The 27,554-nt window shown below is 37.3% G+C and overlaps 2 protein-coding genes across 3 annotated transcripts; one reads left to right on the top strand and one right to left on the bottom strand.

The window, feature by feature from the left end:
- The first annotated feature begins 995 nt into the window (after positions 1 to 995).
- LOC124393424 (interleukin-6 receptor subunit beta-like) lies at positions 996 to 15,321 on the top strand. Its single transcript, XM_046861253.1, has 16 exons — positions 996 to 1,260; positions 3,754 to 3,835; positions 4,026 to 4,331; positions 6,079 to 6,214; positions 6,307 to 6,476; positions 6,553 to 6,707; positions 7,416 to 7,575; positions 8,604 to 8,680; positions 8,773 to 8,971; positions 9,113 to 9,289; positions 9,613 to 9,723; positions 9,844 to 9,987; positions 10,469 to 10,609; positions 10,980 to 11,076; positions 12,275 to 12,356; positions 12,481 to 15,321. The coding sequence occupies exons 2-16, from the start codon at positions 3,754 to 3,756 to the stop codon at positions 13,036 to 13,038; spliced, it is 2,595 nt and encodes an 864-aa protein (XP_046717209.1). The 5' UTR covers positions 996 to 1,260; the 3' UTR covers positions 13,039 to 15,321.
- On the bottom strand, positions 15,321 to 27,487 carry LOC124393425 (granulocyte colony-stimulating factor receptor-like). 2 transcript variants are annotated; one of them, XM_046861255.1, is made up of 15 exons: positions 26,754 to 27,487; positions 25,886 to 26,179; positions 24,457 to 24,586; positions 24,207 to 24,373; positions 22,322 to 22,458; positions 21,257 to 21,416; positions 21,089 to 21,171; positions 20,807 to 21,005; positions 19,129 to 19,299; positions 18,950 to 19,045; positions 18,590 to 18,739; positions 18,356 to 18,493; positions 17,784 to 17,856; positions 17,605 to 17,686; positions 15,321 to 17,527 (listed from the first exon to the last, which is right to left on the bottom strand). In XM_046861255.1, the coding sequence occupies exons 1-15, from the start codon at positions 26,803 to 26,805 to the stop codon at positions 17,057 to 17,059; spliced, it is 2,403 nt and encodes an 800-aa protein (XP_046717211.1). In that variant the 5' UTR covers positions 26,806 to 27,487; the 3' UTR covers positions 15,321 to 17,056. The 2 variants fall into 2 exon arrangements, with proteins under 2 accessions (XP_046717211.1, XP_046717212.1); XM_046861256.1 differs by lacking the exons at positions 24,207 to 24,373; positions 25,886 to 26,179; positions 26,754 to 27,487 and having other exon boundaries at positions 24,457 to 24,579.
- Between the last annotated feature and the right edge of the window lie 67 nt (positions 27,488 to 27,554).

The raw sequence follows: 27,554 nt of genomic DNA, 5'->3' as shown, positions 1-27,554 counted from the left end.
CATCAGCCATAAAGGTGTTACGAAAGGCAGGTACTGATGTAGGTGAGGAGACCTGGGGTGCAGTCAGCGTTCACATTTCATCCCAAAGGTGTTCAGAATGAGATCAGAGCTCTATAGCAGCAAGGTCTTCATCTCCAAAACATGTCAAGTCAAGTCAAGTCAAGTTTATTTGTATAGCGCTACCAGATCTTCAAGGAGCTCACTTTGTGCACAGGGGAATCACCATGCTGGAGCAGGTTTGGGTTTCCAAAGTTAAGTAAATGCAAAATTTTATTATAGCGAAAGGTGAAGTGACCCAATACTAAATGGGCAGACACAAAGATCAGAGCGAGTTTGATTAATTGTGACGTCTAGACGACTGGGCCAGAGCATCTCCAAAACTGCAGCTCTTGTGGGATGTTCCTGGTCTACAGTGGTCAGTATCTTTCAAAAATGCTCCAAGGAAGGAACCGCAGTGAACAGGCGATAGGGTCATGATCGGTTAAGGCTCACTGATGCACGTGGGGAGCGAAGGCCTGCCCGTGTGGTCTGATCCAACAGATGAGCTCCTGTAGCTCAAACTGCTGGAGAAGTTAATGCTGTTAATGCTTGATGGGTCACGACTGTTTTGGCAGCAAAAAAGGGGACCAACACAACATATATATATATATATATATATATATATATATATATATATATACACATTATATATATATAGTATTTTAATCATTGAAAGCAAAATGGAAAAAAAAAAACTGTCCTCTTAGGGCTTCCATAGTACAAGTTTTCACAGTGAGTCACTATTTCAGAGAAAGATTGTTTTACACACACACACACACAACTCCTATTCCTGTTTACTCACTCCTCTCAGAAGGTACCTTGTCTGCAGCAGAGGAAGGGGGCGGGCCAACCCCGCCTCTGAAGCCCCTCTTTTTGGTCAGTGGGCGGAGACTAACTGGAAATGTAATAGAAAGTGAATGACGCCGTTTTGGCGTGCATTGGAATGATTGACAGCCATGCTGGCCAATCAGAACGCTTTTCCTTAAGACTGTAGTTTCCTGTGCCTTGTTCTTTGCCTGTGTTTTCCCGTGGAGCACACAAGAATGTGTTTTCACCTGAAAGTTGGCCTCGGCGCTTTTTTATATTTATTTTGAGTTATTTAAGGAGACTGGGCTGATTTACAGTAACAATCCGGAACGTTTAAAAGTTGGAATGTAGCTCGCCGAACTTGTAGGAAACATCACGCACGACCTACCAAGATGCCAGAAAATCGGTGAACAGGTAAAGATTACAACCGGGTTATTCTTTTATTGCTTATTTTTAATTTAATATTTTTTAACAAACAAATCTGTAGGAAACATGTTGATTTGTTTAGATAGCGGATATGAGAGCAGCTAGTCAGTCCTTGCTAGCATGACCTGCCTAGCTCAATGAACTGCTGTATGTTCTCCAGCTCCTCCAACTCATCCAGGACAGGCTTTAGATGTTTTGTCTAAAATAAAAAAAATGCCATTAATTTATCTTAATGATGATATCTAAATCTCGGAACTGTGAGTATGCTCCATAATAGAAAGAAAAAGAGATTGAGATGATCTTTGAGATGATCTTTGAGATGATCTTTGAGATGATCGCTGAGATGATCGCTGAGATGATCTTTGAGATGATCTTTGAGATGATCGTTGAGATGATCGTTGAGATGATCGCTGAGATGATCGCTGAGATGATCACTATCTCACAGCTTCTCTTGGCTTTTCAACCTGACCTTCTTAGTTAGGAAAAAATGAAATTGTATTTATTTTCTACTTAGATCCAAGCAACATCACCACAAGTCAAAAATAATAGGGATATGAAATGAATTTGTTCCTTTTTTTCATCTCTCATCACATCCTGGGATGCTGAAAAGAAAGAAAATTACAATAACATGTCATTTGCTCTAATAGATGCCATTTGACCACATTCTTAGGAGTACAGACATCTCAGACGTCTACAGAATCTTACATGGATTCTGCAGACATGGACTGTACATCAGAACTGCTCCTGTATCATAAAGATGATCTTATATTCATCCCAAGACTCTTCTTTCATCCCTTCTTTCCAACATCCCTTCACACCCTTAATATTAACTCAATTTCTGTAGATTGGATTGCATCTAAGAGCTGCTTCTGTAATCATAAAGACGGTCCTGTGCTCATCTCAACATCTGCTTTCAAACATCTCTGCACACCCTGAATATAATATCTTTTAATATAATAGGAGAAGTAACAGTAAATGTGAGAGTATTGATTTAGAATCACACTATGCAGTAGGAACTAGAAAAGTATTACTTCCTTTTCAGGTCTGGTTCCTCTTAAGATTTGTTCATGCTGTCTGAGAGAGGTTCTACTTCGCCTCGGTGGTGTCTGTGTTCCTTATCAGTGCATTGGTTGCTTTGGGACCATGGCTAACGTCCAGGGCTCTTTAAATAAACGATAGTTCGGAATAGTTCAGAGAAAGCTTGAACAAAGGAAATGTTTGTGTCTGCGTTTCCTGACCATTTTACGTTTTTTGTACAAAAGCAAAAATGAAAGCCAGATAAATATCTCTGAGTTTGGAGTACAGTCGTTGTGGAGTTACATGTTCTCCTGGTGTCCATACGAGTTTTGTTTTAATTTCTTTTCATCTCCTAAACTAACCAGTAGGTAGATTTTGTACCCTAATACACAACTAGGTGTGAATGGGTGTACATGGTGACCTGGTTTGGATTGTCTTTCCATTCAGGGTGTATATTCAGTGTTCCTACGATTAGCTCTGGATACATTATAGAAGATGAATAGGTGAATTTAATAAATGGATGCTTGTCTTTAACAGTGACTAGACATGCACCAGTTTCATGCTAAGCATCCCAGCTCTAACTTATTTACCTATTTCAAAATGCTAGAATGGTATAATGTTTTATTATCCAACCCTGTGCAAAATTTAAAGTTTGAGGTCTGGTTTATTCACAATAGAACAAAGAAAACAAGTCTGAAATTATGCAAAAAAGTCTGGGTAGGGGCACCAAAAACCAAATGTTATTCTTTTCTGAGAAATGGTACAGTTTAAATATGCTTTACTGTAAAAATTAATTTTTTACATTTTAAATAGCATCTCAATTTTTTGTGTGTGTATATATATATATATATATATATATATATATATATATATATATATATATATATATATATATATATAATGTATATATATATATAATGTATATATGTATGTGTGTATATATGTGTACATTTTATATATATAAAAATATTCTGTTTGGTGCACATGTGTACTGGATGCAATCTTTTTTGCATGCGGAACATACTGTAGTTAAAATTCGAGTTCCCACGTTTTAAGTGTTTTAGTCTCTGCCTCAAACTTTTCGGGCAATTTTTAACATTATTAAAATTAAAAAACATACACAACAAGGGGTATAAAAAAGAAAACAAGAGTTAGTGCAGTGTGCAGAAATACGATTTGTACATTTATTATTACATGTCGGTTTATATTGTTTGTGATTTTAATTTCATTTTGAACCTTCGATTTGGTGTTTAATATTGATTTGTTGTGTGTGATATGGGAATGTAGCCGAGAAGCAGAATTAGGGTGGCACGGTTAATCAAGAGGAACTTTGTGTCTAAAAAAAGTAACAGTGGTTGAAACAAAAAAGTGTTGGTTTTTCATGTAAATTAGTAAAAGTATTGTGTTCCTTTTTTATATGTAGCCGATGCTGCAAAATACATAATCAAAAAACTGCTTTTCCAGATGCTGACAGCCGACATCATGAAACGCATGTCACTACTTTTGTGCGGGTTTGTCCTTTTCCTGCTCTTCAGCTGCACAGTTGGTGAGCAACTAGAATTAGAAAACAACTGTATTTATTTTCTTTTTTTCCTGTAAATCTCCCTGTGAAAGAATTACAGCCCAGTATGAGCACCAAAGCTCAAAATGTTGACATCAATTTCTTTTATTTCATTAAATTGACTGAAGGTTATACAAAAAACAAAACACATCAATTCTTTCCTCTGTCTCTTCAGGTTCCTGTGATAGCTGTGCAAAAATACTTCCAGACTCTACAGGACATATTGTAGTGGAACTTGAGAAGCCATTCACAGCTGTCTGTAATCTCTGTAATGAATCAGTATACACCGCTGATGATGTTACATGGTTTTTTGGAACTGTTGCTCTTCCAAGGGAGTCTTACACAAAGCTGAACAAGTCGGCCGTTTCGGTTACTGTGAACGTCAGCAGTGATATGAACAACCCACTGGTGTGTAAGGCTTCCAAACAGGACATTTCATACGAAGAGAAATGCATATATGGCATCTACCTTGATAAAGGATGTGAGTATTTTTTTTTTTGTTGTTGTTTACATTAACATGTCTTTTAATCAGTTTTAATGACCATCTGGAAATCATCTCTTAAACAAATATAACAGATCCTTGGTGAGATCCATGGGAATTTTAGTAGAAGGTCATACATTTGAGGTTTAGAATGTTCGCATAAATATATATCACTATTGTGTCAGTAGTGAAATTAAAAAAAAAAAGAAGAGACATTTGAAGAGAACAGCAGTATTGTGGTCTGGGAGTTGACTAAAGATAGTCTCGAGGGTGGTTTTACACGCATGTGAGAGGAAAAGAGTTTAGATATGATTTGTTTTTATTAAATACTGGTCACTGTTGTTGCATAGGGAATTTGATCATATTAAATATAGCCTGCAAAATATCTTTACTGACCTTATGAGAATTTTTTTTGCTGCACTTTGCCTCCAGGACACAACATTGGGTTTAAATTAGTAAAGAAAAATATTAATTGCAAGAGGAGGAAAATGTGTTTACAAAAAATAAAAGTTTTAGTAATATAGCTTAGTATTACACTGTTATAGACGTTTTTTTTTCCAGCTGTCTGTGGTCAATCAAATATCTGTTCATTATACTTGAAGGATATTCAAATTCAGGATAATAATATAAAGAAGGTACATCTAGCAGTGATCAGGTCCAGAAAGAATGACTCGCCATGTAACTTCTTATTTTTTTTTCACATTTTAATGATGTTTGCCTGTGAAATATTTGTGTTTCTCTTTACCCATGCTAAGATTGGTTAGAAGTATGGTTGGGAAACCAGACAAATTCAAAAGGAGGGGGAAGCAATCATGTAGGAATATAGAGGGAGGGAAAGAAAATGGGCTTTAATAATCTTATTATAACGTCATAATTACTTCTTATAGTCAAAGATTTTATTTTAACTACCGTATTTTTCGGACTATAAGCCGCTAAGTTTTTTCCCACGTTTTGAACCCCGCGGCTTAAACAACGAAGCGGCTTATTTATGAAAAAAACGTTTTTTTTTTTTTAAACGCACGACGATGCCAAAAGATAAACTCCCGAGAGAAATAGTTGTGAAAGGAAGGAGGAAGACAGTAAACAATGACTTTCTTGGTCGGCTACTGTTTAGATACAAGCCGCTGTAAGGCGTTGAGTCATGGTTAAGGGAGAGCTCGCTAACTCCAGTTACAACAGAAATCATATAAGCACAGACAGGTTTCCAAAACTCGTGCTTTTTTATTTTTCTTGGCAACAGCATTATGGGTTAGTCAAAGAAACTTAGAAATGAGCATCAGAAAATAATAAGGACATATTCCTCGGTCTTGCACACATGCAGTAATAGCGGAAAAATGCGGCGGCAGGCTATTCCCAAAATACCGCTCTGCTCTTAAAGGAGCCACAACATATTTCACCCGTTACACCGTGTAACAGACACTCTCTTTCGGTAAAGCCTGTGTAAAGTTCATTAGTTTCAGTGTAGACAGAAACGGCTTATAGACAGGTGCGGCTTATTTAGGTTTAAAATAAAAATCTTTGTCAAATTCAGTGGCTTATATATGGGTGCGCTTTATAGTCCGGAAATTACGGTACATAATGGGTTTGCACTTGAATATCCAAACTACAGACTGCGCCTTTGTTGTTTAACTCAATTTGTCACAAGATTTTTAGCAGTGCTTCTGAGATTGTCATAAATTATGATTGGTTGATTGATTTAATTAATTAATTGATTATATACCAATGTTGGTATGTTCCTGTCTTTCAGATCCTCCATTAAAGCCCGAGCAGCTGAATTGTATTGCTCTTCAACATGGCCCACGCATTTCTCCTGAACTGACATGTTCATGGAAACCAGGGACTAGAGACCCAATTATTAGCACCAGTTATACACTATATGCATGGTTTGTCTGGATACATGAAATTGACTCCATTAGGATTTTCGTTTGATTGCATTTATGTTCCATTCTCTAATAATGTTTGCATTTCTTTCTAGGTTTGGTTCCACCATGCTAAATGTTACAAGTCACAAGAATGCAACACAGACACTCACTATCAATGTTGGAACCTTCCCCAATCACTTGCAATTAACTGTCTGGGTAGAAGCACACAACCAACTGGGGACTGTCAAATCAGACGAACTGTCAAATGATGCCGAATATTTTGGTATTATTATTGTTTTTTTTTTTTTATTGTTAGAAAGTGGAAACTGTGTCTTATACATTTTTCCTTTATCCTCAAGTTCAAACAAATCCACCTGGAAATATAAGGGTTATTCCAGAGGATGGTTTTCCCACATCGTTAATGGTGAATTGGACACATCCGATTCATGACACAGTCTTAAAGCTGAGTTATCACATCAGATACTGCAAAGCAGGTTGCAGCGTTTGGGAAGAGGTAAGAAGACCTGTGTCTTTTATGTCGAATTTTACTGAATATCTAACCTTCATCTTGATTATTGTTCTATTTTAAACTTTTAAAATACTCAGGTTGTTGAACGTGTTTGTGGCTCATGTAAAGGAGAACTTATCACATAGTTTAAAAAAACCAAACAAAAGTTTTGTTCCAGGAAATGAGTGTCATCTGTGTCTGTCTGGCAGCAGCTGAGTTTACACATTGCAGCAGCATATTGCTGAAAGCTCATGCTACAAAATACTCGCTCTCTTTTCTTAGTAATTGAGTCACAGCCGCTGGATGTTCATCTCATGTTTTACGTTTTTCTTTACTGCGAAACCACAACCAAAACTAACACTTGTCCATGCATAAGTACATGGTTTTCATTCTACCTTATTATTACAATTATAGGTAGTATCTTTCCACGTGCAGTTTTTTGAAATATTACTCCGTTACGTAAGAATCAAGCATTTATAACCACGATTTCTGTTTTCTAGAGGTCAGTTATATATGTTATTATATATTACTATATTATAGTAATTACACGGATTATAGTAATTACACTATATTATAGTAATTACACGGAGTATATATTATAGTAATATCTCATTTTAGTTTGTATTTTCATAGAATTCAGACGGCACATAGAATCCAGTCCGGAATTTGCATTTGTTCAAAGCGTCTGTTTTTGTTCTTTCCGTGTGATTTCAGCTACCCCAGAATTTAACCAAAGCGTACATCCAGTCCTTCAGACTGCAATATCTTCAGCCTTACACGGAGTATGTGGTGCAGATGCGCTGCATTCGTCAAAAAGGTTTAAGCCACTGGAGTAACTGGAGCCAAAACGCGACAGCTCGTACACCAGAAGACAGTGAGTCGCTGCTAAAGACATCTCCCTGCTTCAGAACCACTTTCAACAACATGAGCTTTATATAACACATAGCAATCGTTAGGGGTGTAACGGTACACGTATTCGTCCCGAACCGAATTAACACAGACGCATTAAGTGGCGAACTGCAAGTTTGTTTAGTCTTCGCCTTGCACTAGGAGCGCAGTGTCGCTGTTTTGTTTCGTTTTTTTAATTATTATTATTAAGATTAAAAACGTACACAATGAGTTAAAAAATTAGTTAGCGCAGTGTCGCTGTACCAGAAATACAATTTGTAGTGCGATAAAAAACGTAGATTTTGTTTTGCACATACGTTTTTTTGCGTTTTATGAACAGCTTTAAGATTTTTTCTTAAAAGGAGAAAATCCTGGCAATTGCTCAAATCGTAGGAGTGAATGAATGAAGGATGGAAGGAATGAAAACATTTGTTAAACTATTATTAAAATAGTAGAAGTAGAAGAAGTGAAGTAGATCATATCTTTAGACAGTTCAATATAAAAAAAAAAAACACACCTCTGTTTTACTCAAGTGGGGTCTACATGGTTTATTGATTTTAATATTTCCATTTATTAAATTTTATTTAATCAATTTAATTTGTGGCAATTGAATCGATTACTCTTTTAGTTAATATAATAAAGTCTATTGCATTCATTTAATTAATTCTATTTATTTTATATATATCATTTAACCACTCAGGCATTTTATTTAAAATAATTTTGTTCGAAAAAAGATTTTTTTGTTTTGCATCTCTTCACCCAAATTGAACCGAAGCATGACTTATAAAACAAGGAACGTACCGAACCGTGAATTTTGTGTACAGTTACACCCCTAGTTACACCTATATGCACAATTGCTCACTATATACTCAATTGGGGTGGTGTGTATACATTCACTGCTTTATTTATTTGATTATCTAAGATGCCTGTTCATCAGTACCAGAGACTAATCTAATGTCTCTTAAATGATGTCTGTTTGCATGCTGTTTTTCTAATATGGCCCTGTTTGCTCAGTTCCTTCAAACAGAGTGGATCTCTGGAGAGTCTATGAAGAGGCCTCGAATAACAGTGTCGTTAAGCTGATTTGGAAGGTAAAATGTTTTAAATAGTAAATGACTGTTTTGTACAGCTTCTGCATTGTGGACGATTAGTAGCGTGGATGTTTTATGCATTTCTGTTCCAGGATCCGGAGAAGCCCAACGGCAAAATACTGGGGTATAATATTACGATTAAAAACAATGGACATTCTGAGACCCATGAGATCAGTTCTAAGGAGCTTAGGTTCTCTCTGAAGGGAGACAAAGCTCTAATCAAAATCACCGCAAATAATTCCATCGGAGTTTCACCTCCGGCTACTTTGATGATCCAGAGACCTGGAATAAGTACGTGAACATTGAGAATTTGTTTTGCTAAAGAAAAAGAGGAAATTGGTAGACCGATGCTTCTTCTTATTTATTGCGTTACCCGTCGTAATGAATGAATACTACTACTGGAATTTGAAGTTGTGATGATTTCTGTTGCAGGTCTGTATCCCGGGGTGGAACAGGTGAATTGTTCAGCACGTGATGGCAAGCTGTTGGTGAATTGGCATCCGCCCTCCTATAATCGCAATGAGTATGTGATAGAATGGGTTTTGGTGCCTGATAAAAAGATCGGCTGGCAAAGAGTGTTAGGCAGGGTCAACAACATGTACATTGAAGGTGAGTACCTCGGAATGCAATTTTTGCGTTTGTGTTTGAAAGTTTCTGATCACTGACCAGCATATGAGAGGGAATTATTGTAAAATATAGATGATATTACAGCATGTGGGATTAGGCAGAAGTGGGCGGGGCTTTCATGTGCTGTTGAAAACACCTACACAACTGTTGATCATTCCAGATTATTATGCTGATTGGCAGATTTTCTCATATTTTGGAGGAAAAGAAAGTACTTCAGATGTGATTCTGAATTCACCCGGAACAACTGTATTGCTTGATATGACTGTTACAGCTGGCTAATGAAATTTTGTGTTTCGACCATTTAGGTTTGAAGCCATTTAAACGTTACAACATCTCAGTCTACCCGCTTTATCGAGTTCAAGGCTCCTCCAATTTAGGAAGACAAGTCACTGTACAAGCCTATCTCCAGCAAGGACGTATGTTTACTTTTCGTTCATAATTCCTATACACTTTTCCATGATCATTTGTCTTTGTATTTCCTTATGGGCATTCCGAATCAACGTTGTTAACGTGTCGCTCTTCTTTTCCTGCTCCAGCTCCTCTGCGCGGTCCCATAGTTAATGTGACTGCGACAGGGAAAACCACCGCTCAGCTGACATGGAACGAGATTCCTATTGATGATCAGCAAGGTCTTCTCACCAACTACACCATTAGCTACAAAACAAAAAACACAGAGCAATGTAAGTCAAATCGGCTTCCTAATACGGGGTTCACGCTGTGCGATTTTTAATAGTCCTTTGTGAATGTTGTTTGTCAGACTGTATGAACATGATCCCCATGTCACACTGTAGGATCTCATTTGCTATAATTTCAGACTGTAGAGGTTTTATGTCACCAAGCCGTGATGCGTTCGGACCTTCGCTAAAGGTAGCATCATATAAAAACTCTGTTTCCTCCAATTAATCTCGTCAATCAGGTTCGGCGTCCGTATTGGTTCCTCAATCGTCGTAGGAGAGGTCGCACCGCTGGAAAGAGTCTGAAATCTTGAAAAATGTACAGATTTTAGCCTCAGATTAGAGCAGTGGCCAAAATCGCACAGTGTGCACCTGGTTTAACGTTCATGCGTGCGTGTCATTGCATTGGTTTCGTAAAAATAATAAAAATGGGTCTGTTTTATCGTGTGAAGACCTTTCATAGCTAATGACCAGTTTTGTTTGGCAGTCATTGTGGTTCCATCCAACACCTACTCCTACAAACTGAATGGACTGGATAGTGATAGTCACTATGTTGTAAGCATCAAGGTGTCTAACGAAGAGGGCTCAAAGAAAGGACCTGATTCCAGTTTCCACACAAAGAAATATGGTACGTAATAACATTATATATAAATTGTGGATGAAATTCCAGGGTTTAAAAAAACAACAACAAAATAAAAAGGGTTGTAAGTTGCGATATGGACGCTGCACGGCGAAAAAGCGCAGCTGGAAAATTCACGGTTTCACATAGAGCTCGAAGCTGTGAATTCCAGGTGTGAAGTTGATGCTACACTTTTCTATATATACCTTTAAATGGTAGTCTGCATGACAAGTGGAAAAGAAAGTACCATTGAACATTTCAGTATTTGTATGTTCTACTTCTAACCGTGTGTGTGTGTGTGTGTGTGTGTGTGTGTGTGTGTGTGTGTGTGTGTGTGTGTGTGTGTGTGTGTGTGTGTGTGTTCACTTGCACATTTTAGAGGACGGTGAAATCGATGTGATCGTTGTGGTGGTGTGCCTGGGCTTCCTGTTTTTTGTAGTTTTGATAATGGTCCTCATCATAACGAAGAAAGAACAGTGAGTCGCCACACACACATGCAAACACAATTTTGAAAAAAAAAAGGTAGACAAAAAAGTACAGAAGTAAAAAAAACGTGTCTGATATTTTATCAGCTTTATTTGTATCACTATCAGAATTATATTGATTTCCATACACATTATATATTTACAGTATAATATTATCATACATTATATATTTTCAGTATTTATTACTACACTATACATGATTTTTGCAATTGTTTTAATAACATATGAGATGTATGACAGAACACTAGCATAATATGAATTAAAAATTATATAATTATATTAGATCTTTATATAAAACATGGCATTTGTCCATCTGTTAGTAATCTCATGATCCTTGTAACCGACAGTGTGATTTTTGTTCGAATTGTTTGCAGGTTACATTTTTTCCCCCACATAATTTTTAGGAATATTAAACACAAAAATGTGCAGAATATATCACTGTTTATTAATACATCAAATGCATTCGGAAAGTATTCAGACCCCCTTTGTTTTAATTTTGTAGCTTGATATGATCAGATTTGTATTGACTTTTCCAATACAGTATTCTAGAAATGTCTTTACATTAAAAAAAAAAAGGATCTCACGCACACAAGTATTTAGACCCTTGCAACTAACACTTGAAAATTCCCTCAGTTGCCTCCCAATTCTTTTAAAGGTTGCTGAGATGTTTCTACACCGGACCTGTTTTGTAAAAAAAAAAAAAACAGACGAGCTTCCTGCAGAGCTTAGAGACAGGATCGCTGCATCACAAATCTGGAGAAGGCTATTTCTAATTCTGCTTTCACTTTGTCATTATGTGGTACTGAGTGTAGATTAATGAGGGAAGAAATCAATTGGAGCGATTTTTGTATCAGGCTGCAACATAACATTGAAAAAAAAGTGAAGGGGGACTGAATACTTTCCGAACGCACTGTAGATAGTGAAAATGTTCCTCAACTGTGCACAATGCAGATTCATTGGGAACCCTGAGACACATATTATACAGTGCAGGCTTGGAACATGAAACTCACCTGTTACAACGAACCCATCATTTAAATAGGACTCTCGTTATTTTCTTAGGAATAGAGCTTTCTTGAAGTCTTCTGCTGTCTCGTCTCATTGCGTGTTTGTTTTGGGTCTTAATTTATTAATGCTTCTAATGGTCTGTAATCTTCTGCCTTAAGTAATACATTTATGTTCCCTTTTCAAGGTTAAAGAGACGTTTCTGGCCGCAAGTTCCAGACCCATCCAACAGCACTATTGCTAGCTGGTCACCTGACTGTCCCAACAAGGTTAGTGAACTATACACTCCAGACGAGGTAGTTGGTAAAACTGTCTGGACTTTCATTAGCCGACTGATGTTCCCCATTCTGATTCGTTCATTAATGTGACAATCGCCTCATTGCCCTTCTTTAGCCAGACACCCCGAAAGAAAGCATCCTGGCAGAGGTGAGCGTGGTGGAGGTGGATATGGATGAGAGTAAGTCCCTGTGCGATGAGGATAAGTCAGTGATGCCACTCAAGAAGTACTTTTCGGAGGAGCGCAGCAGCGGCATTGGCGGCTCGTCCGGCATGTCCACTCCACGCCAAAGCGTGTCCTCCAATGACGAGGCCGACTCGGGCCAGACCACGGCCAGCACCGTGCAGTATTCCGCTGTGGTGAGCAGCGGATATAAAGGTCAGACACCCAGCACGCAGGCGGGCATGTTCTCCCGTTCAGAATCGACCCAGCCTCTACTGGAATGCGAGGAAAACTCGGAGCACCTGTCCGATGGCAGCGGCCACCACACACACTCCTACTTCAAACGACACGGAGGTCTCGAGCAGCTGAACATGGACGAGGTAGAGGAGCCAAGCTTCGGATCTCTGAGTTTTAGTCCGATGGAGGAGGAGGACTCGCCCACTCTGACCGAGGATCCTCCGGGTCCTGCCCCTGGTTACATGCCGCAGCAGAGTGGCTACCGGCCACAGTGAGAGGACAGAAACCCGGTTGGTAATCGCGCAATCCCGTGCCTTCTTCTGGTGACCTGATTTTCATTGTCATGTTCGAAAGCCCGTTTAAGTTTCACACTAACCGCTGCTAAATCTAAGAAACCGACTGGCTGCGTTGATTCAGTTTTCAGATCGTAGAAGTGGAGGCGTGGTCCCGCACCAGATTGTGATTTGAGAACGGAGGTGGGGGAATCTAGTGTTCATTCACACACCTGTACGTTATTCTTGTTTTCCTGGATTTCGGTTCTACTGTGAAGAATTCAGAGGCTCGCAGATGAAGGATCAGTACGCAAGCGACAGGTCTCAACAAAAGTCGGCTTTATTTTTGCCATGTTCTTTTATATGCTTTCGTTTTTTATTCTAAAGCACGCGCACACACACGCGTCTCTGCAAGTTCAATCCTCAGCCGTCACCTCGCCTCTTTTAAATCCTTTTCTCCACCCAAACGTTCACACTCTACTGTACAGGTGTGTGATCATTACCACTAGATGCCCCCTGGTTCTGCTCTCTGGTCACAAACCGATCCCACCTCCACTTCCACAATGATGTCACTTCTATATAGGCATACATACTGGCAATGGCAGTTTCATTTTGTATATTGACACTTTTTTATTTTAGTATTTGGAAAAAGTTACTTTTGTAAGGTTACACATGCTTTAGGTTTAAAGCGTATACAGAATCCTCCAGAATTATTGGCTCTCATGAAAATGTGCCAGAAATAATCTCTGATATCCCGTAAAAGTTAAATCTGATTTCAAATGTACAGGAACATAGTAATGTTTATTTTATAACTTCATTTTATCGCCTTGGGAAAAAATAACCAAAACCATTTGTGTTGATTGGAAAGTATGTTTGGCTCAGCATTTGTCAAAATTCTATCTGTAACCATGTTATCTCCTTTTTTTTTTTTTTTTTTTTTGGCCAGAAATGTGCTCCATGATATTTTTAATTATCTACATTTTTTTAAGGTCCTTTGGGATTTTTATTTTTTTCCATGGTAATGATTCAAGAAGATTTCACAAGGTCTCCAACCTCAGAATGTAGAACCCAGACAAACAGAATCAACAGATCCTGTGGATCCTTAGAACAGATTTCCAAAAATGACTTGGCATATAATGGGAATCTTATTTCCCAGATAATATTTGTAAACTGCAATGAGAGGAAAATATATATATAATTTTAATGATGATTTTTTTAAATGTATATTAAAACCAAATACAAATCGATCCCTGTTTTTGTTTTTTTATATTTAAACCCCAATTCCAAAAAAAAGGTGGGACCCCCGTATAAAATGTTAATATAGAAATTTTATTTTCAATACAAAACATATAAAATATAAAAAAACTAAGGAAAATATTGTTTAAATAGTAATTCGAATTGAATTGCTTTAACACGTCTTAGCCCTTGTTTACCACTGTGTAGCATCCCCTCTTCTTTTAACAACAGTCTGTATACATGTGGGCATTGAGGAGACCAGTTGCTGGAGTTTTGGGAGAGGAATGTTTGTCCCATTTGTGTCTGATACAGGAATTTATCTTCTCAACAGTCCTGGGTATTCTTTGTCATATTTTTTACCATCATTCTTTGCACTTTTTTTTTTATGAAGGGTGCCAATATTTCTGGAGGGCATTGTTTATGAACATAGCTGAGCCAATAAAATGTTCAATCCCCATGCAAAATGTACCCTAAAACGTTGAGAGTTTTCTGTACAGCACATTGTTCATGCAGTTACTGATCTCATTTATTTGGTCATGAAAAAGTCTTGGAATTTCCTTTGGCTTGATTTTTGTTAGTTTGTGCAGACAAAATCTGCTTTTAAATAAGTTTTCTGCAGTTTCTTTATTGCATTAGCTTCTGTTAAATGTCAGTATTATGTTTCAACCATGAACTGGTTGTTTTTAAACACTTCACATAATTTCATATACATTTTTTTAGAATCACTTTTCAGTATTGCCTTCGATTTTCAGTAGTGCTGACATCAGGGTGCGTTCAAGGCAACTGAAAAGAATCAAATACTCGTATATTGCACTTTTTGTCACCTGCTATGGAGCTTCAGCCAATCCTTCAGGATGTCCATGTTCGACATGAATAAACAATTGTGTGTATGTATACAGAGAAAACGTAACACTACAGGCTACAGGGCCGGAGTCCTGTTTAATGCATGCTTTTTCAAGTATTCATTTCCAGTATCTTGTGGAAAATCTTCAATAAAATTACTCTTTGTAGTAACCATATGATAAATAAAGAATCATTTATCAAAATCAATCGTCTTGTTCTTTTAATTTATCTTTCTTTTATAATCGCTTAAAGAAAAATGGCTACACAAACACAACCAAAGTCCATTTGAAACTAAATATAAGTTGCTTGTGCAGATGAAGAGAAACACAAGGCACACCACCGTCTTTATGTTCAAGAACAAAAAAAACCCAAACAGGACGTCATTTCATGTTCTTGGAAATTGTGTCTGTCGATCAGTTTTCCATAGTTGAGTGAGGAAATGATCGTTACATTACAACGGGCTAATTACGGCATCTGAACATCGCTTTATAACATTCACCTGAAAACCTGAATAACACGAAATAACATGAAAGTGCAAAATTGACCACTAGTTATTATTACTGATATATAAATATACTTAAGGTGGTTCATCTGATGTTGAAACCAATCGGACTAAGTAAAAAAAATAATTTTATATTTTAAATGTGTTATATAATATATAAATGTATCACATTGAAAATATATACAACACAAATCCCAGACACAAAACAAAAAAAAAAAATATACACAAACATTTACAGTTAACATAATATTCTTTCCAAACCCAATTCTAGATACAGTCGCATTTTTATCTGCTACCAATCAGATATTCATTTTACACTTCCTGTAATAAATTTACATTCAATAAAATCACGAAGTACTGCTCATAATTACACAGGTAAAAAGCACACTGTTGGCTTTGTATCTTCAAAGCCAATGCTTGTTAGGTAGCAACCTCAGGTAGCAACCTCAGGTTCTTCTCTGTGCTTCAGGGTGGTACCCGGTCCTTCCATGTGCTTCAGGGTGATACACGGTTTAATCCCTGTGCTTCAGAATGGTACACGGTTCTTCACGGTGGTACCCGGTCCTTCCATGTGCTTCAAGGTGGTACCCGGTTCTTCCCTTTGCTTCAGAGTGGTACACAATTCTTCCCTGTGCTTCAGGGTGCTACACGGTTCTTTCATGTGCTTCAAGGGGGGTACACGGTTCTTCCCTGTGCTTCAGGGTGGTACACGGTTTTTTCCTGTGCTACACAATCCTTTATGGTGCTTCCTTATGCTTTTCAATGATTCAGGGTGCTACACAGTTCTTCACTATGCTACATGGTTTAATCCGGTGCGTCATGGTGCTACACAGTTGTTCAGGGCGCTTCCTTATGCTTTCTAGTGCTTCAGGGTGCTACACAGTTCTTCCCAGTGCTTCCCCATGCTTTATGGTGCTTTACTGTGCCACACAGTTTTCCATGTGCTTTAGTGTGCTCAAAAGCATGTTACTGCACAACTAGCGAGCAGATAATTAGCATCGTTCACCTCACAACTTCGCTGGCCTTGCTTTATAATTGAATATATTAACCTAATAATTAAACAGTTTATTAAAGTTTAGAGCATCAGCTATGTCAAGGTTTTTTTTTTTTTTTAATCTTAATGTTGGGCTGCTACTGTAGCATTACACAGACATTACCCAGCTAATTACCTAATTAACTCAAACTGCACTCACTGTTCGAAGCTACTTACGTGCGCTGGCGTCATTAAGGGTTTTAGCAAAGCATTTTGTTGAAATAAGGACGTGAATGAAAAAATACCTAGTAGCAATAGGATTCTTCTTTTTAATGTATTCAAATGCATCTTTTTTTTCTGGTTACTGGATGTTTTAGAGATACATGTCATAGTCGTAGCAACAACACACAATAATAGAGTTAATGTACAAATCAATATTATTAGCACGAGACATGGCGCCAAAGGAGTCACTTGCTTGGCTGCTTAATAGGTTCGAACATGTCCAAGGTTACGTAACTGGTGAAGTAAGCTGTATTTTTGAGCTTTGGAGTCAGCAGTGTCTCGGTCTCATCTGACCAGAGAGTTTTGGAAGGTGACTCGATAGGGCTGCTTAGCGGGGTTTGCTGCCTGTACAGTGATTGAACAGGGGAAAGAGGACAAATTCCTGAAGGCTGGAGATCCACTGATTGTACAGGATAGACTTTTTGCTCTTTCCCAACATTTGGTGTCTGTCCCTTAGATAAACCGGCAGCTAGTGGAGTGGGTTCTGGCTGTGATTTTATTTCATGTGTTATAATATTCTTGATATTAGCCAAAGCTTTCAATGTAGCAATGTCTTTTTTGCTTGTTCGGGACACACAGATGACGTCACTGTCCACATGACATGGCAAAATTTTCTCAGTGTCCCTGCTGTCAGCCACTGAGAATAGGTTCCATGGCTGAAAAAACCCAACCAGAAATTTTTATATATCAGCATTTTACATTTTAGCATCTAGAGACAAAGAAAAAGACGTACCTTTCGGCAATTATCTGATGGCCACATAGACAAAGAACTGAATCGTGGGTCTGGAATCTTTTTACTCAAGCATTTCCGTTGTCTGTAGGAGCGTAGAATAATTACTATCAATTATCAATACCTTGTTTAAATTCTTAAATTAATTTCATTCTCATAAAGATATAAGGGTAGATACATACACTGTCACAGCAAGCAGGGAAAACAGGACCAGACCAACACTACAGGTAATGAGCCCAATAAGGATAAATTTACCTGAAAATTAAGTAGAGAACAAAGTCAGTGCCTGAAATGAGGAACATATACATTCTATTCACTCCAGACCGAATATAGCCCTGCCTAATTTGTTAATTCTGGCCATTTATTGCCAGAAATCCAAACAAGCAATACTATCTGTTCTCTCGGGATGGGGATAATGGCATCACTAAGTCCTGTCAATCGATCTGACTCTAATCACAAGCACCAGTGGGAAAAGAAGAGCTTTTTTTCCCTCACATGTACATTACAGCACAATTAAATCCTTGTTGGTTTTTTTTTTTTTTTTTTACTGAAGCTGGGGTCAGCCATGATACAGCACCCCTGGAGCACAAATGGTTAAGGGCCTAGCTCAAGGGCCCCAAGAGTGGCAGCTTAGCGTTACTGGAGATGAATCCCGGACCTTCCAATCAGTAACCCAGAGCCTTATTTAGATAAGTAATTACATCTTTTACATATAATTACATGAGAGAAAAAAAAACTGTTCAGTGTTATTTACTGGGCTTTGTTGAGAATATGGTTTTCCTGCTCTCGGAAGAAGCAGCCGCTGTTCTGGCCATGACATAAACGCTGTACTCTGTTTGGGCCTGCAGGTCTTCCAAAATGACATGGTGCTGATTTGGTCCCACAGTAACATCTGTACAAGCAGAACACCAAAACGTATTTAGCAATTTGTACCGAGTTTATGCAATATACTCCCACACACACATACACACACACGTGTCAGACTTACTTCTGGTTTTTGGCTTGTTGGATACTCTATAGAACACTGTGTAGTTCAGTACAAACGCACAGCACTGGATCGGTAAAATGGGAACCCAGTGAATCTCTGCATGCTTGTCACTAACCCTGATCACTTGGACATCAGACACCTCTGATAGGTCTACAACAGAAAACAAGTTGTACATTTTAGAATTATAATTTATTCATTAGTTACTAACAATAATAAGGCTTTTTTTTGTTAGGTTTATTAGATTTTACTTGAATAAATGGTTCCTCAAGGGTTCCTTAAGGAACTATTTTTCAAGTATAACCTGCTTAAACCGACACATTGAAATTAATTTTGTCCATCCATTTCTATATTTTAACTCACTTCGATCTTGGTTGCAATTATGAAGAACAATTTGATTTCCCGGACCATCTTTATAGAGCGGTGATAGTGATATGGTGTAAAGGGTCAAAGGCTCACCTGGTATTTGAAGAATACAAAAATAAATAAACTTGGTTTCAATAAATACATAAAGTCTAGTGGAATTCGACAAGAGTACATACCTTTTAGAGTGAAATTGCTTTCAGGAGTTTGTTGCCACATGTGGTTATGGGCCGTACTGTTCCAGACTATTAAATATCCATTGACAGGAAGACTAGGCTTCTCCCAGGTGATATGGATACCTCCATGCTGGACAAACACGCTGATATTTTTAACCGGAGGTAAATCCAGCTCTGTTTAATGAAACAAATGTATAAGTGGGTCTAGTGATGTTGTAAACTCATGGTGTACTTTAGAAATACTGTACAGTCTTCCCCCGTTTATCACGGTGGTTACGTTCCAAAACCGCCCGCTATAAACGGAAAAACGGGAACACACCCCAAAAATGCATATTTTATGTATACAGTACTGCACCGTATTAACATTTTACTTCATTTTATAATTGATCATTATATTTTTAATTATACATTTCATTATTTCAACATAAAACGCCATAAAAACAATTCTCTATAAGTTTTTGGTCTATCGTACTACCTGCGAAAGACCGGAAAATCAGCCAAACAAATTAATTATGTGGCAAATGCAATTCCGCGATAAACGATTTGGACCGAGATGCGGACCGCAGTAAAGCGGGGGATTACTGTATTGTGTTGTTGAATTCTCTATATTGATTAGCCAGAAGGTTCTTAAATACAAATATCAATCAGGAGAGTTATATGATAGCTTAGTTTCACTGCACTTTTCTTGGCTCGGTTTTGTCAGTGGTACCAAATGTGTGCATGTTTCTGATTGTGGAAAGTCTGCCTGTCCTACATGCATGCTAATTAATCCGCCTAATAAAAGCCATTCTATCGTCAACTAGCAGCAGGTGGTGAGATTCGGAACAAGAGGCTCATGATCTAGTTACAGCTTATATTTCCTTTAAGCGGCAACTTGTTTTAAAACTACTCCTAAAAATCTAAATTATTGTTAATGAATAATAAACAGGTTATAATTGTATTAAAGAATTCTTTGTAAAGATTAGAACTTTTAAGGGAAAGTGAGGAAATGACTGTTTATAGTTGCTATAAAATCAGATATTACGGGAACATGTTTCATTGGAGTTTCACGATATTGAATACAACTATGAATAGATAAAAATAATGAGTAAAAAATACTGTGAAAACGGGTTCAACTGAGGGCCGGCAGCAGCAGTGGGCAGAGGTGGGCTTAGATCTTGCCCACTGAATCAAAGTTTGAATTTATCATTTTAGCTGAAGGGGAGAATAACACATAAAATACCAGCATTATTTCTAACTTCTGATTTGGTGGCCTACAGCCAATGAACAATGATCAGACCTACCCAAAGCCTTGCCCCTACCCAAAGCTCTGCCCCTTCCCAAAGCCTAAAGTGAGGCTTGAAAGATTAGTATGTAATTTTACTGGAGAACGAATTTTCCAAGTTCAACTGTTCAACGAATCATTGTTCAGATTTAGTTTATAAATGGATTCTTTTTGCAATTGATAGAACTGGATTAGGTGCTGGGGCCACTCCCACTGATTGCCCTCCTATTAATTGTACCAGCCCACCCTAATATAATTGGCTTAAACCAGCCCTGGTTCAAACTGGTGTGATATAAGAAGAATTTGATTCTTTCAGATGTGCTGTTATAGGATAATAATCAACTTTAACCAGCCTATTACTGATTATTTCCCTGTAACACCATGCCCTGACATGTTTTATTGCTTTTACTAGCTCACCTTGTTCCATGGCAGGTACCTCAATGGAAGCTTTATTGAGACTCGTTTTATTGTGAAACGCAGCCACAGTTATCCTGTGCGGATGTTTATCCAAAGTAATAAACATGTTATTTTCATAGGGCCCAAAGCACTTGTGAAAGCTCAGAGAGTCGCAGGAGACACAATATTCATCGATAGCTTTACAGGATGGTGGGACTCCCTGAGACAAAATAAATCACAGATTTCAGATTCAGTCAGTGCCATAATCATAAACTTCAAAATCCTTTTTAAATGCCAACCGACCTTCCACATAAGCAGCACTGTTCTTTTCCCCCGATCACCCAAGACACTTTTGGATCTCCAAAAATGGAACTTTAAGCTGCTTACTGTAAAAGAAATGTACAGTATCATAACGTTAGAATGAGACGTAAAATAAAACCTAAAGTGAATAAGGGGTGGGTAAAATGTTACCATTGAGATAGCTGAGTACCGGAACATCACGGCTCCATGAGCTCCAGACTGAGCAGCCTAGATCTTTGCTGCGCATGGACACGGTATAGTTGGTACATGGCGTTACACTGGTCAGTTCCTTGGTGCCTATTTGATCACTATTAATGTGTTTCACTATAATCTGTAAAACATGCATCATGCGAGAAGACTGAGAAACCTCACAGCAGTGTTTACAGCAACTTACAAGTATGAACTTGTTCTCAACTCAAAGCATTCAGATGTTTGTAGTGTGATCTCATTGCATCAAAACACAATAAATGAACCAGTGATCCTCAGCTTTTTGCACATGATGTTAAAATGTCCCCATTCTATTTTAAATCTCATTATATTTCAAATGGAACATCAAAGGTTGAAAGAAAATGAAACATTAAGAAAAGAATATGGTAATTTTAGTAACAAAGACTAGGAAATTAAGTGTTGCAAATAAGAAACAGAAATAAAATTGTGCAACTAATTAGGTTATTTGGCAAAGGGTCAGTAACATGACCTCTCAGAAATAAAGATAGGTGGAGGTTTAGCAATCTGCAAAAAAAAAATAATAATGTTCCTTAACATAAAATTGCAACGACTTGGGTGAAAATCATTAATACTGTGATCTTTGAGCCCTCAGGTAACACTGCCTGCAGACCTTTCACCAAAACATTTAATGCATCATGAAATGAAAAATATAAACTTGTTTTTGTAATTGGGTTGTAATTCTTTTTCAAATTTTTTGACATGAGGTCATGCTGAAATGCACCATCACAGGTTTTTCCTTACGAGATCATATATCATTTACATAAACAGTTATGAATGATGTATGCGATTTTTTTAATTAGTTTTGTGTATATTTCATTTATTTTTTGCACTGACAACTAGCGAATTACTGTAATGAATAAAAAGGCACATACACCTATTATCTATATTCTATATATAGATCTATATTACTAATATTAGATCTTTAAAAAAAAAAACCTAAAATCTTATTTTACAGTACAATAAATCTGTAAAATTTGACGCTGTGTAACAACACACATTTGTACTTACCTCAGTATGTAAATCTTTTTCGCGTAACCGTATTTCACACTCCGCTGTTTTGCTCCAAGATCTCTGTTCGAGCCTCCATGTCAGTCTGAGACCAGTCGGCAAAGGCTCAACGTTAACATCCGGCGGATCCATTTTAACTAGAACACATATATGCTGATCAGACCAGGTTATGCAATTCACATACACTCATTAACTGTCTGCATGATTGGGCATGAGAGGGATCACTGTGTATTACATTAAGCAAATATATACTTTATATATATATTGTGGCAATCACATTTATTTATTGGGGTCATTAAAGCTTTTTGAACCACACAAACAAAAACACACACACAAATAGTTACACTGTGCAAAATACGATGCCAATCAAAAAGCTTCGTAAACAGTACTTTCACTAGTTTTATTCAAATTAAAAACCACATTTCAAGCAACGTTTTAGGTTTATGAACAATTTTTTGAAACATCAAATTAATACAGTAGCGGTGAATATTACTATCCAATCGAACACCTTAATCCAATTTAAAAACTGATGTAACAAGTGCATTTCACTAACTATATGTATAACGTATGGTTTGGAGTGGATCCTGCCATAGAGCTTTGATCTCAACCCTACTGAACACCTTTTGAATAAATTGGAACGATGACTGCACCCGAGGCCTCCTCACCACACCTATATCAGTACCTGATGAACACAAATGTCCACAAGCACACTCCAAAATCTAGTGGAACATCTTTCTAGAAGAGTGGAAGGAATTATAAGAGCAGTTTGGGACTAAATGTAGAATGCGATGCCCAAAAAGCAAGACCACACTAATGACTAGGTGTCCACAAACTTGTGGCAATATAGAGTACATAAGAACCTGCTTACAGTGAGCAGGTTCAGGTTTATTATTATTTTTTTTTTTTATCACCACATGCTTTTTTTTTAATAATGACCCAAAAGTAAATGAATGATTAGCTGGTATATAGGAGAACTCCATCCCAACTGTGAAGAATGGGGTTTGGAGTATCACTGTAGGAGTGTTTTGCTCAGAAAAAAAGGAGCTGCTGCATTTTAGAAAAAAAAGTTAATTCATTATGATTATTTAGTAATTCCCAAGCCTGAAGACATGTTAACACCTGTACTCAAATGTGTCTTCAACAGGATCTTAAGTTTACCTTCATGATGTAATAAAATGGATAAAAGGCAACAAGGTGAAAGTATTGACGGGCCCAATACCAAGCCAGGAATTGCAGTCTATGAAAAGATAAATTAACCATTTTTTATGAGCCACATGTATATTACAAAAGAGTGAAATTATTTCTTCACATATCTCAGTGATGTTAAGAAGCTGTGGGGTCAGAGTAAGGGGCTGACATGAAACCATGCACAGAAATAGTTAAGGGCCTTGCTCAAGGGCCCAACAGTAGCAACAGTGGAGCTTAAATCCCTGACCCACTGAACTAAGAGGCCACCAAACCTGACAGAGTTACAGAATCTCTATCAGGGACAGTGTTTAAAATAATTTAATATAAATAAATAAATACATATATTAAAGCAAGATATTGTGAAAAGCTTTGGCAGGCTTTCCCCAAGCGCTTGTTTCAATTTCGAAAAGCAGTGCCACCAAATCCTAATGTATGCTAACAGATGACCTATTGGAAAGCCGATCTAATAAATAAACGTACCTAAGACTAATTGAAATGATTGAATGTCGATGCTCTAATAAATAAATGAGAACATAAAATGTGTAAAAGTGTGCAAAATGACATTTTAAATTAAATATCTTTAGCAACTCTAAACGTGTATTATGGTAGACTTTTGTCTTAAAGTAAATCAAATTAGTGCTTTATGATGCAACAGGAAAAAAAAAAACTCATTGAACTGCCAATTTCAGCTACTTACCAATATTCCAAACAGAACTGTAGGTCACTTCATTGGAGTGAACTAAATATCCGTAGGAGTTCTGTGCACTCACAGCTATACTCAAAGGTTTATCAAATAGTACACTCACATCTTTGAAAGTACAATTTTTTTCTTTTGATGGACAAAAATAATAATCTTTATCTTGCCTGCAAAATACCAAGAAACATTAAAATTTATTCAAGAAGAAACCAAAGAAGAAAAAAGAAGAAGAGCATGTACATTCACTTACCTAAAATGGACTGTGTAATTTACATCTGTAATGTATTGCTCGTGATCCCACATACAGGTTAATTGGGGCCCGAGTTGATGGACAAACTTCTTTCCGAAGCATGAGACATTTGTGGGACTGCTGAGAACAGCTGAGAGAAACATCATTACTGAATATGAATTTGTTTATTCTGCATATTAAACGTGGGGCTTTGCATTTCTGACATACACTGCTGAGCAAAAGTCACATGTGCAAAACACCATTGTGCAAAAATGCTTTCTAAAATAATAATATATATATAAAAAAATATATATATATATATATATTTTATTTTTAAATATATTTTTTATTATTTATATATATATATATATATATATATATATATATATATATATATATATATATATATATATAAAATAAAAATATATTAAAAAAATATTTATAATGTATATATAATTTCATTTTTATATTTTTTTTATATATAGTATATATTTCATGTTCTCATGTTCTCATGTTCTGCATTATAAAACGGAAATTAGGAAACGGTTTCTTGTGCAAATGACAGAATTTCTACATGATGATCCAATTGCAAATTGTAAATTTAAGCAACACATTCACAATGATCAGCTAGAACATTTTAATCACCTGCCTGATGCTGTGTACAATACTGTAGGTCCCCTTTGTGCTGCCAAACAGCTGTGACTCCTCGAGCCATGGACTCCACAATACCTGGAAAGGTGAATTGTGGTATCTGACACCAAGGCTTTACTGTTTACTTGTATTTTTACTGGAAGTCCTGCCATCTGGGCTTGGTAATCTGGCACATGTCAAAACATCTTATATCCTGTCTGCTTACTCATTTTTCCTACTTCTTCTAACACAGCTTTGAGAGCTAATTGTCTCGAGAGCGAGCGAGCGAGAGAGAGAGAGAGAGAGAGAGAGAGAGAGAGAGAGAACAATTTAAAAAATATATATATTTTTAAGATTACTTTATTTTCCTCTGTTATTTTTTTTTTTTTAATATAATGTGAGATTTTCCCATACGCATTTTACTTTTTCCCCACATGTAGGGAATTTATAGTTTTATTTTTCAGGTGATCACACTACAAACATGATAACATTAAAAACCATCAACAATGTCAATCAACATTCAGCTCTGAAAGTTGGTGTTAGAAGCAGGTATAACAGGTGAGCAGACATGTTTTCATATGTGCCAAATTACTAAGCCTAGATGACAGGACTACCAGTGAAAATACAAGTGTACAGTAAATCCCCATCATTTGCACAGGAAACCGTTTGATCATTTACGTTTTATAATGAAGAAAATCAATATTAAAAAAATTTTAAAATGTACAAAAAAAAAAGAGGAAATGTCTGAATATATACACTGGACACATGCATTTTCTGTAATAGGTACAACTTTTGTATGTTTAACATAATCAGTACTTACGATATGTTAAGATGAAGGTGTCATGCAATAACACAGGTGGTGTATCGTTCAAAAAACACTTCACTTTGCATCTTTCTACAGAGACATTGAGGATGGACACTGAGGCGAAGGTGGAATTGAAGCTATAAAACCTATCGTCGATTTTCCTCTCATCAAGAGTCCAGAAGATCCTACTGGGCCTGAAGGGCGTCTTGGAGCGGCACTCACTACTGGACTGAGCTCTGAGGAACAACGTTACATCTGAACCATATAGGACGACTGGGTTCCTTGGAAAGATTTCACAGACCTCCTGACCTGAAGGTTAAACAGTACATAATTGATGATGATAATTATTACTGTCTCAGAATCAAGTGCCCAATATTTAATCTTATGAATAAGGACAATCCAGTGGAACCCTGCAGTGTAAGAACACAAACTTTGGGGGAAGGAAAATGTCAAATGGTTCACAGAGTTCTATGTAACTGTAAGTCAGATTTGAGCAGATACAGATGTTTTACTTGAATAATTCCTGCTTCCTAGTTATTTCCATGGTACTACGGTGGCATCTTCTACATATTTCAACCTTATGGCGCAATCATTTTAGAGTAATACCTTTAAATGAAAATGAGAGCAACATACTGAACTTAAGGTTTTGCCAGATGTGCGTTTTGATACTGTACTATAATGAATATTGAGGGCAGTTATGAGCCTGTTCACTCAGCATACAGTATATGAGGCGTAAAGGCTGCCTCATGCTCATCCACTTCCTGGGAATGAGTTCCCACATATGTTGAAGTTGGCTGTTTTCTCCATTAAAACAGGAGTCTGGTCTTTTATTCCCTTCAAATAATATAAAAGATAAGAATGGTAAGAGAGAGACACCACTCACCTTTACACAATCCATGAATAACTGCGGTAATGAGAAACACCGAAATCCGCATGGTAACTAATCCAAATACAGTAAAAGCGCAAAAACCCACGTTGGTCTTTGGTTTTAGTGCCGGATCTCCAGATCACGTGGACATGTTACATATCAGATTTGATGAACAGGACTAACGAAAAGCCGATGTAGCTCTTAATCATCCACCCAGCCCATGGACTGGTTCGTTTCTGGCTTTCCAGAAGCGCGTTCCCAGTCTCACCGCGCGCACACGCGTAATGCGCATACGTCGGAAGCACAGCTGGTGTTGCGACACGCAAGAATGTTGGTTACAACCCAAAACAGCAAGAACAACGGTAGGTGGAGTGAACACGATCAAGGTCTGATATTCTGTCCGAGACGTTCTGTTGAAACGAAAGCAAAAGTTATTTTAATCAAATGCTCGAAAAACACCAATTAATTTATCTATCTATCCATCCATCCATCCATCCTCTGGGTTTGAGTCATGGTCAGGGAGGGATTTATAAACCCTGGCCACGAACTTAAACCACCTCCTAAGCTCTCAATCAACCAATCCATAGAAGCTGATCGTCCTTCCCTGCAGCCCATTACATCCATAACGCACACTTGATTTGACGCATCCATTATAAATAAGTGGTGTTTATGATGCACGGAAAGCAGTCTCACTTTCATCATACTAAAATCCACCAAAGTGCATTTTTAACAAACTTAAGACTCCATCTCCAAGTGAGTAATAAACCCATATGGAAGGAGAAAGACAAACGGAGAAAAAAAAAAAACGAAAACACT

This window comes from Silurus meridionalis, chromosome 11, assembly GCF_014805685.1.
Source record: "Silurus meridionalis isolate SWU-2019-XX chromosome 11, ASM1480568v1, whole genome shotgun sequence".
Taxonomy (NCBI): Eukaryota; Metazoa; Chordata; class Actinopteri; order Siluriformes; family Siluridae; genus Silurus; species Silurus meridionalis.
Note: the sequence above shows the minus strand (reverse complement) of the source record. Positions and strands in the feature narration are given on the sequence as shown.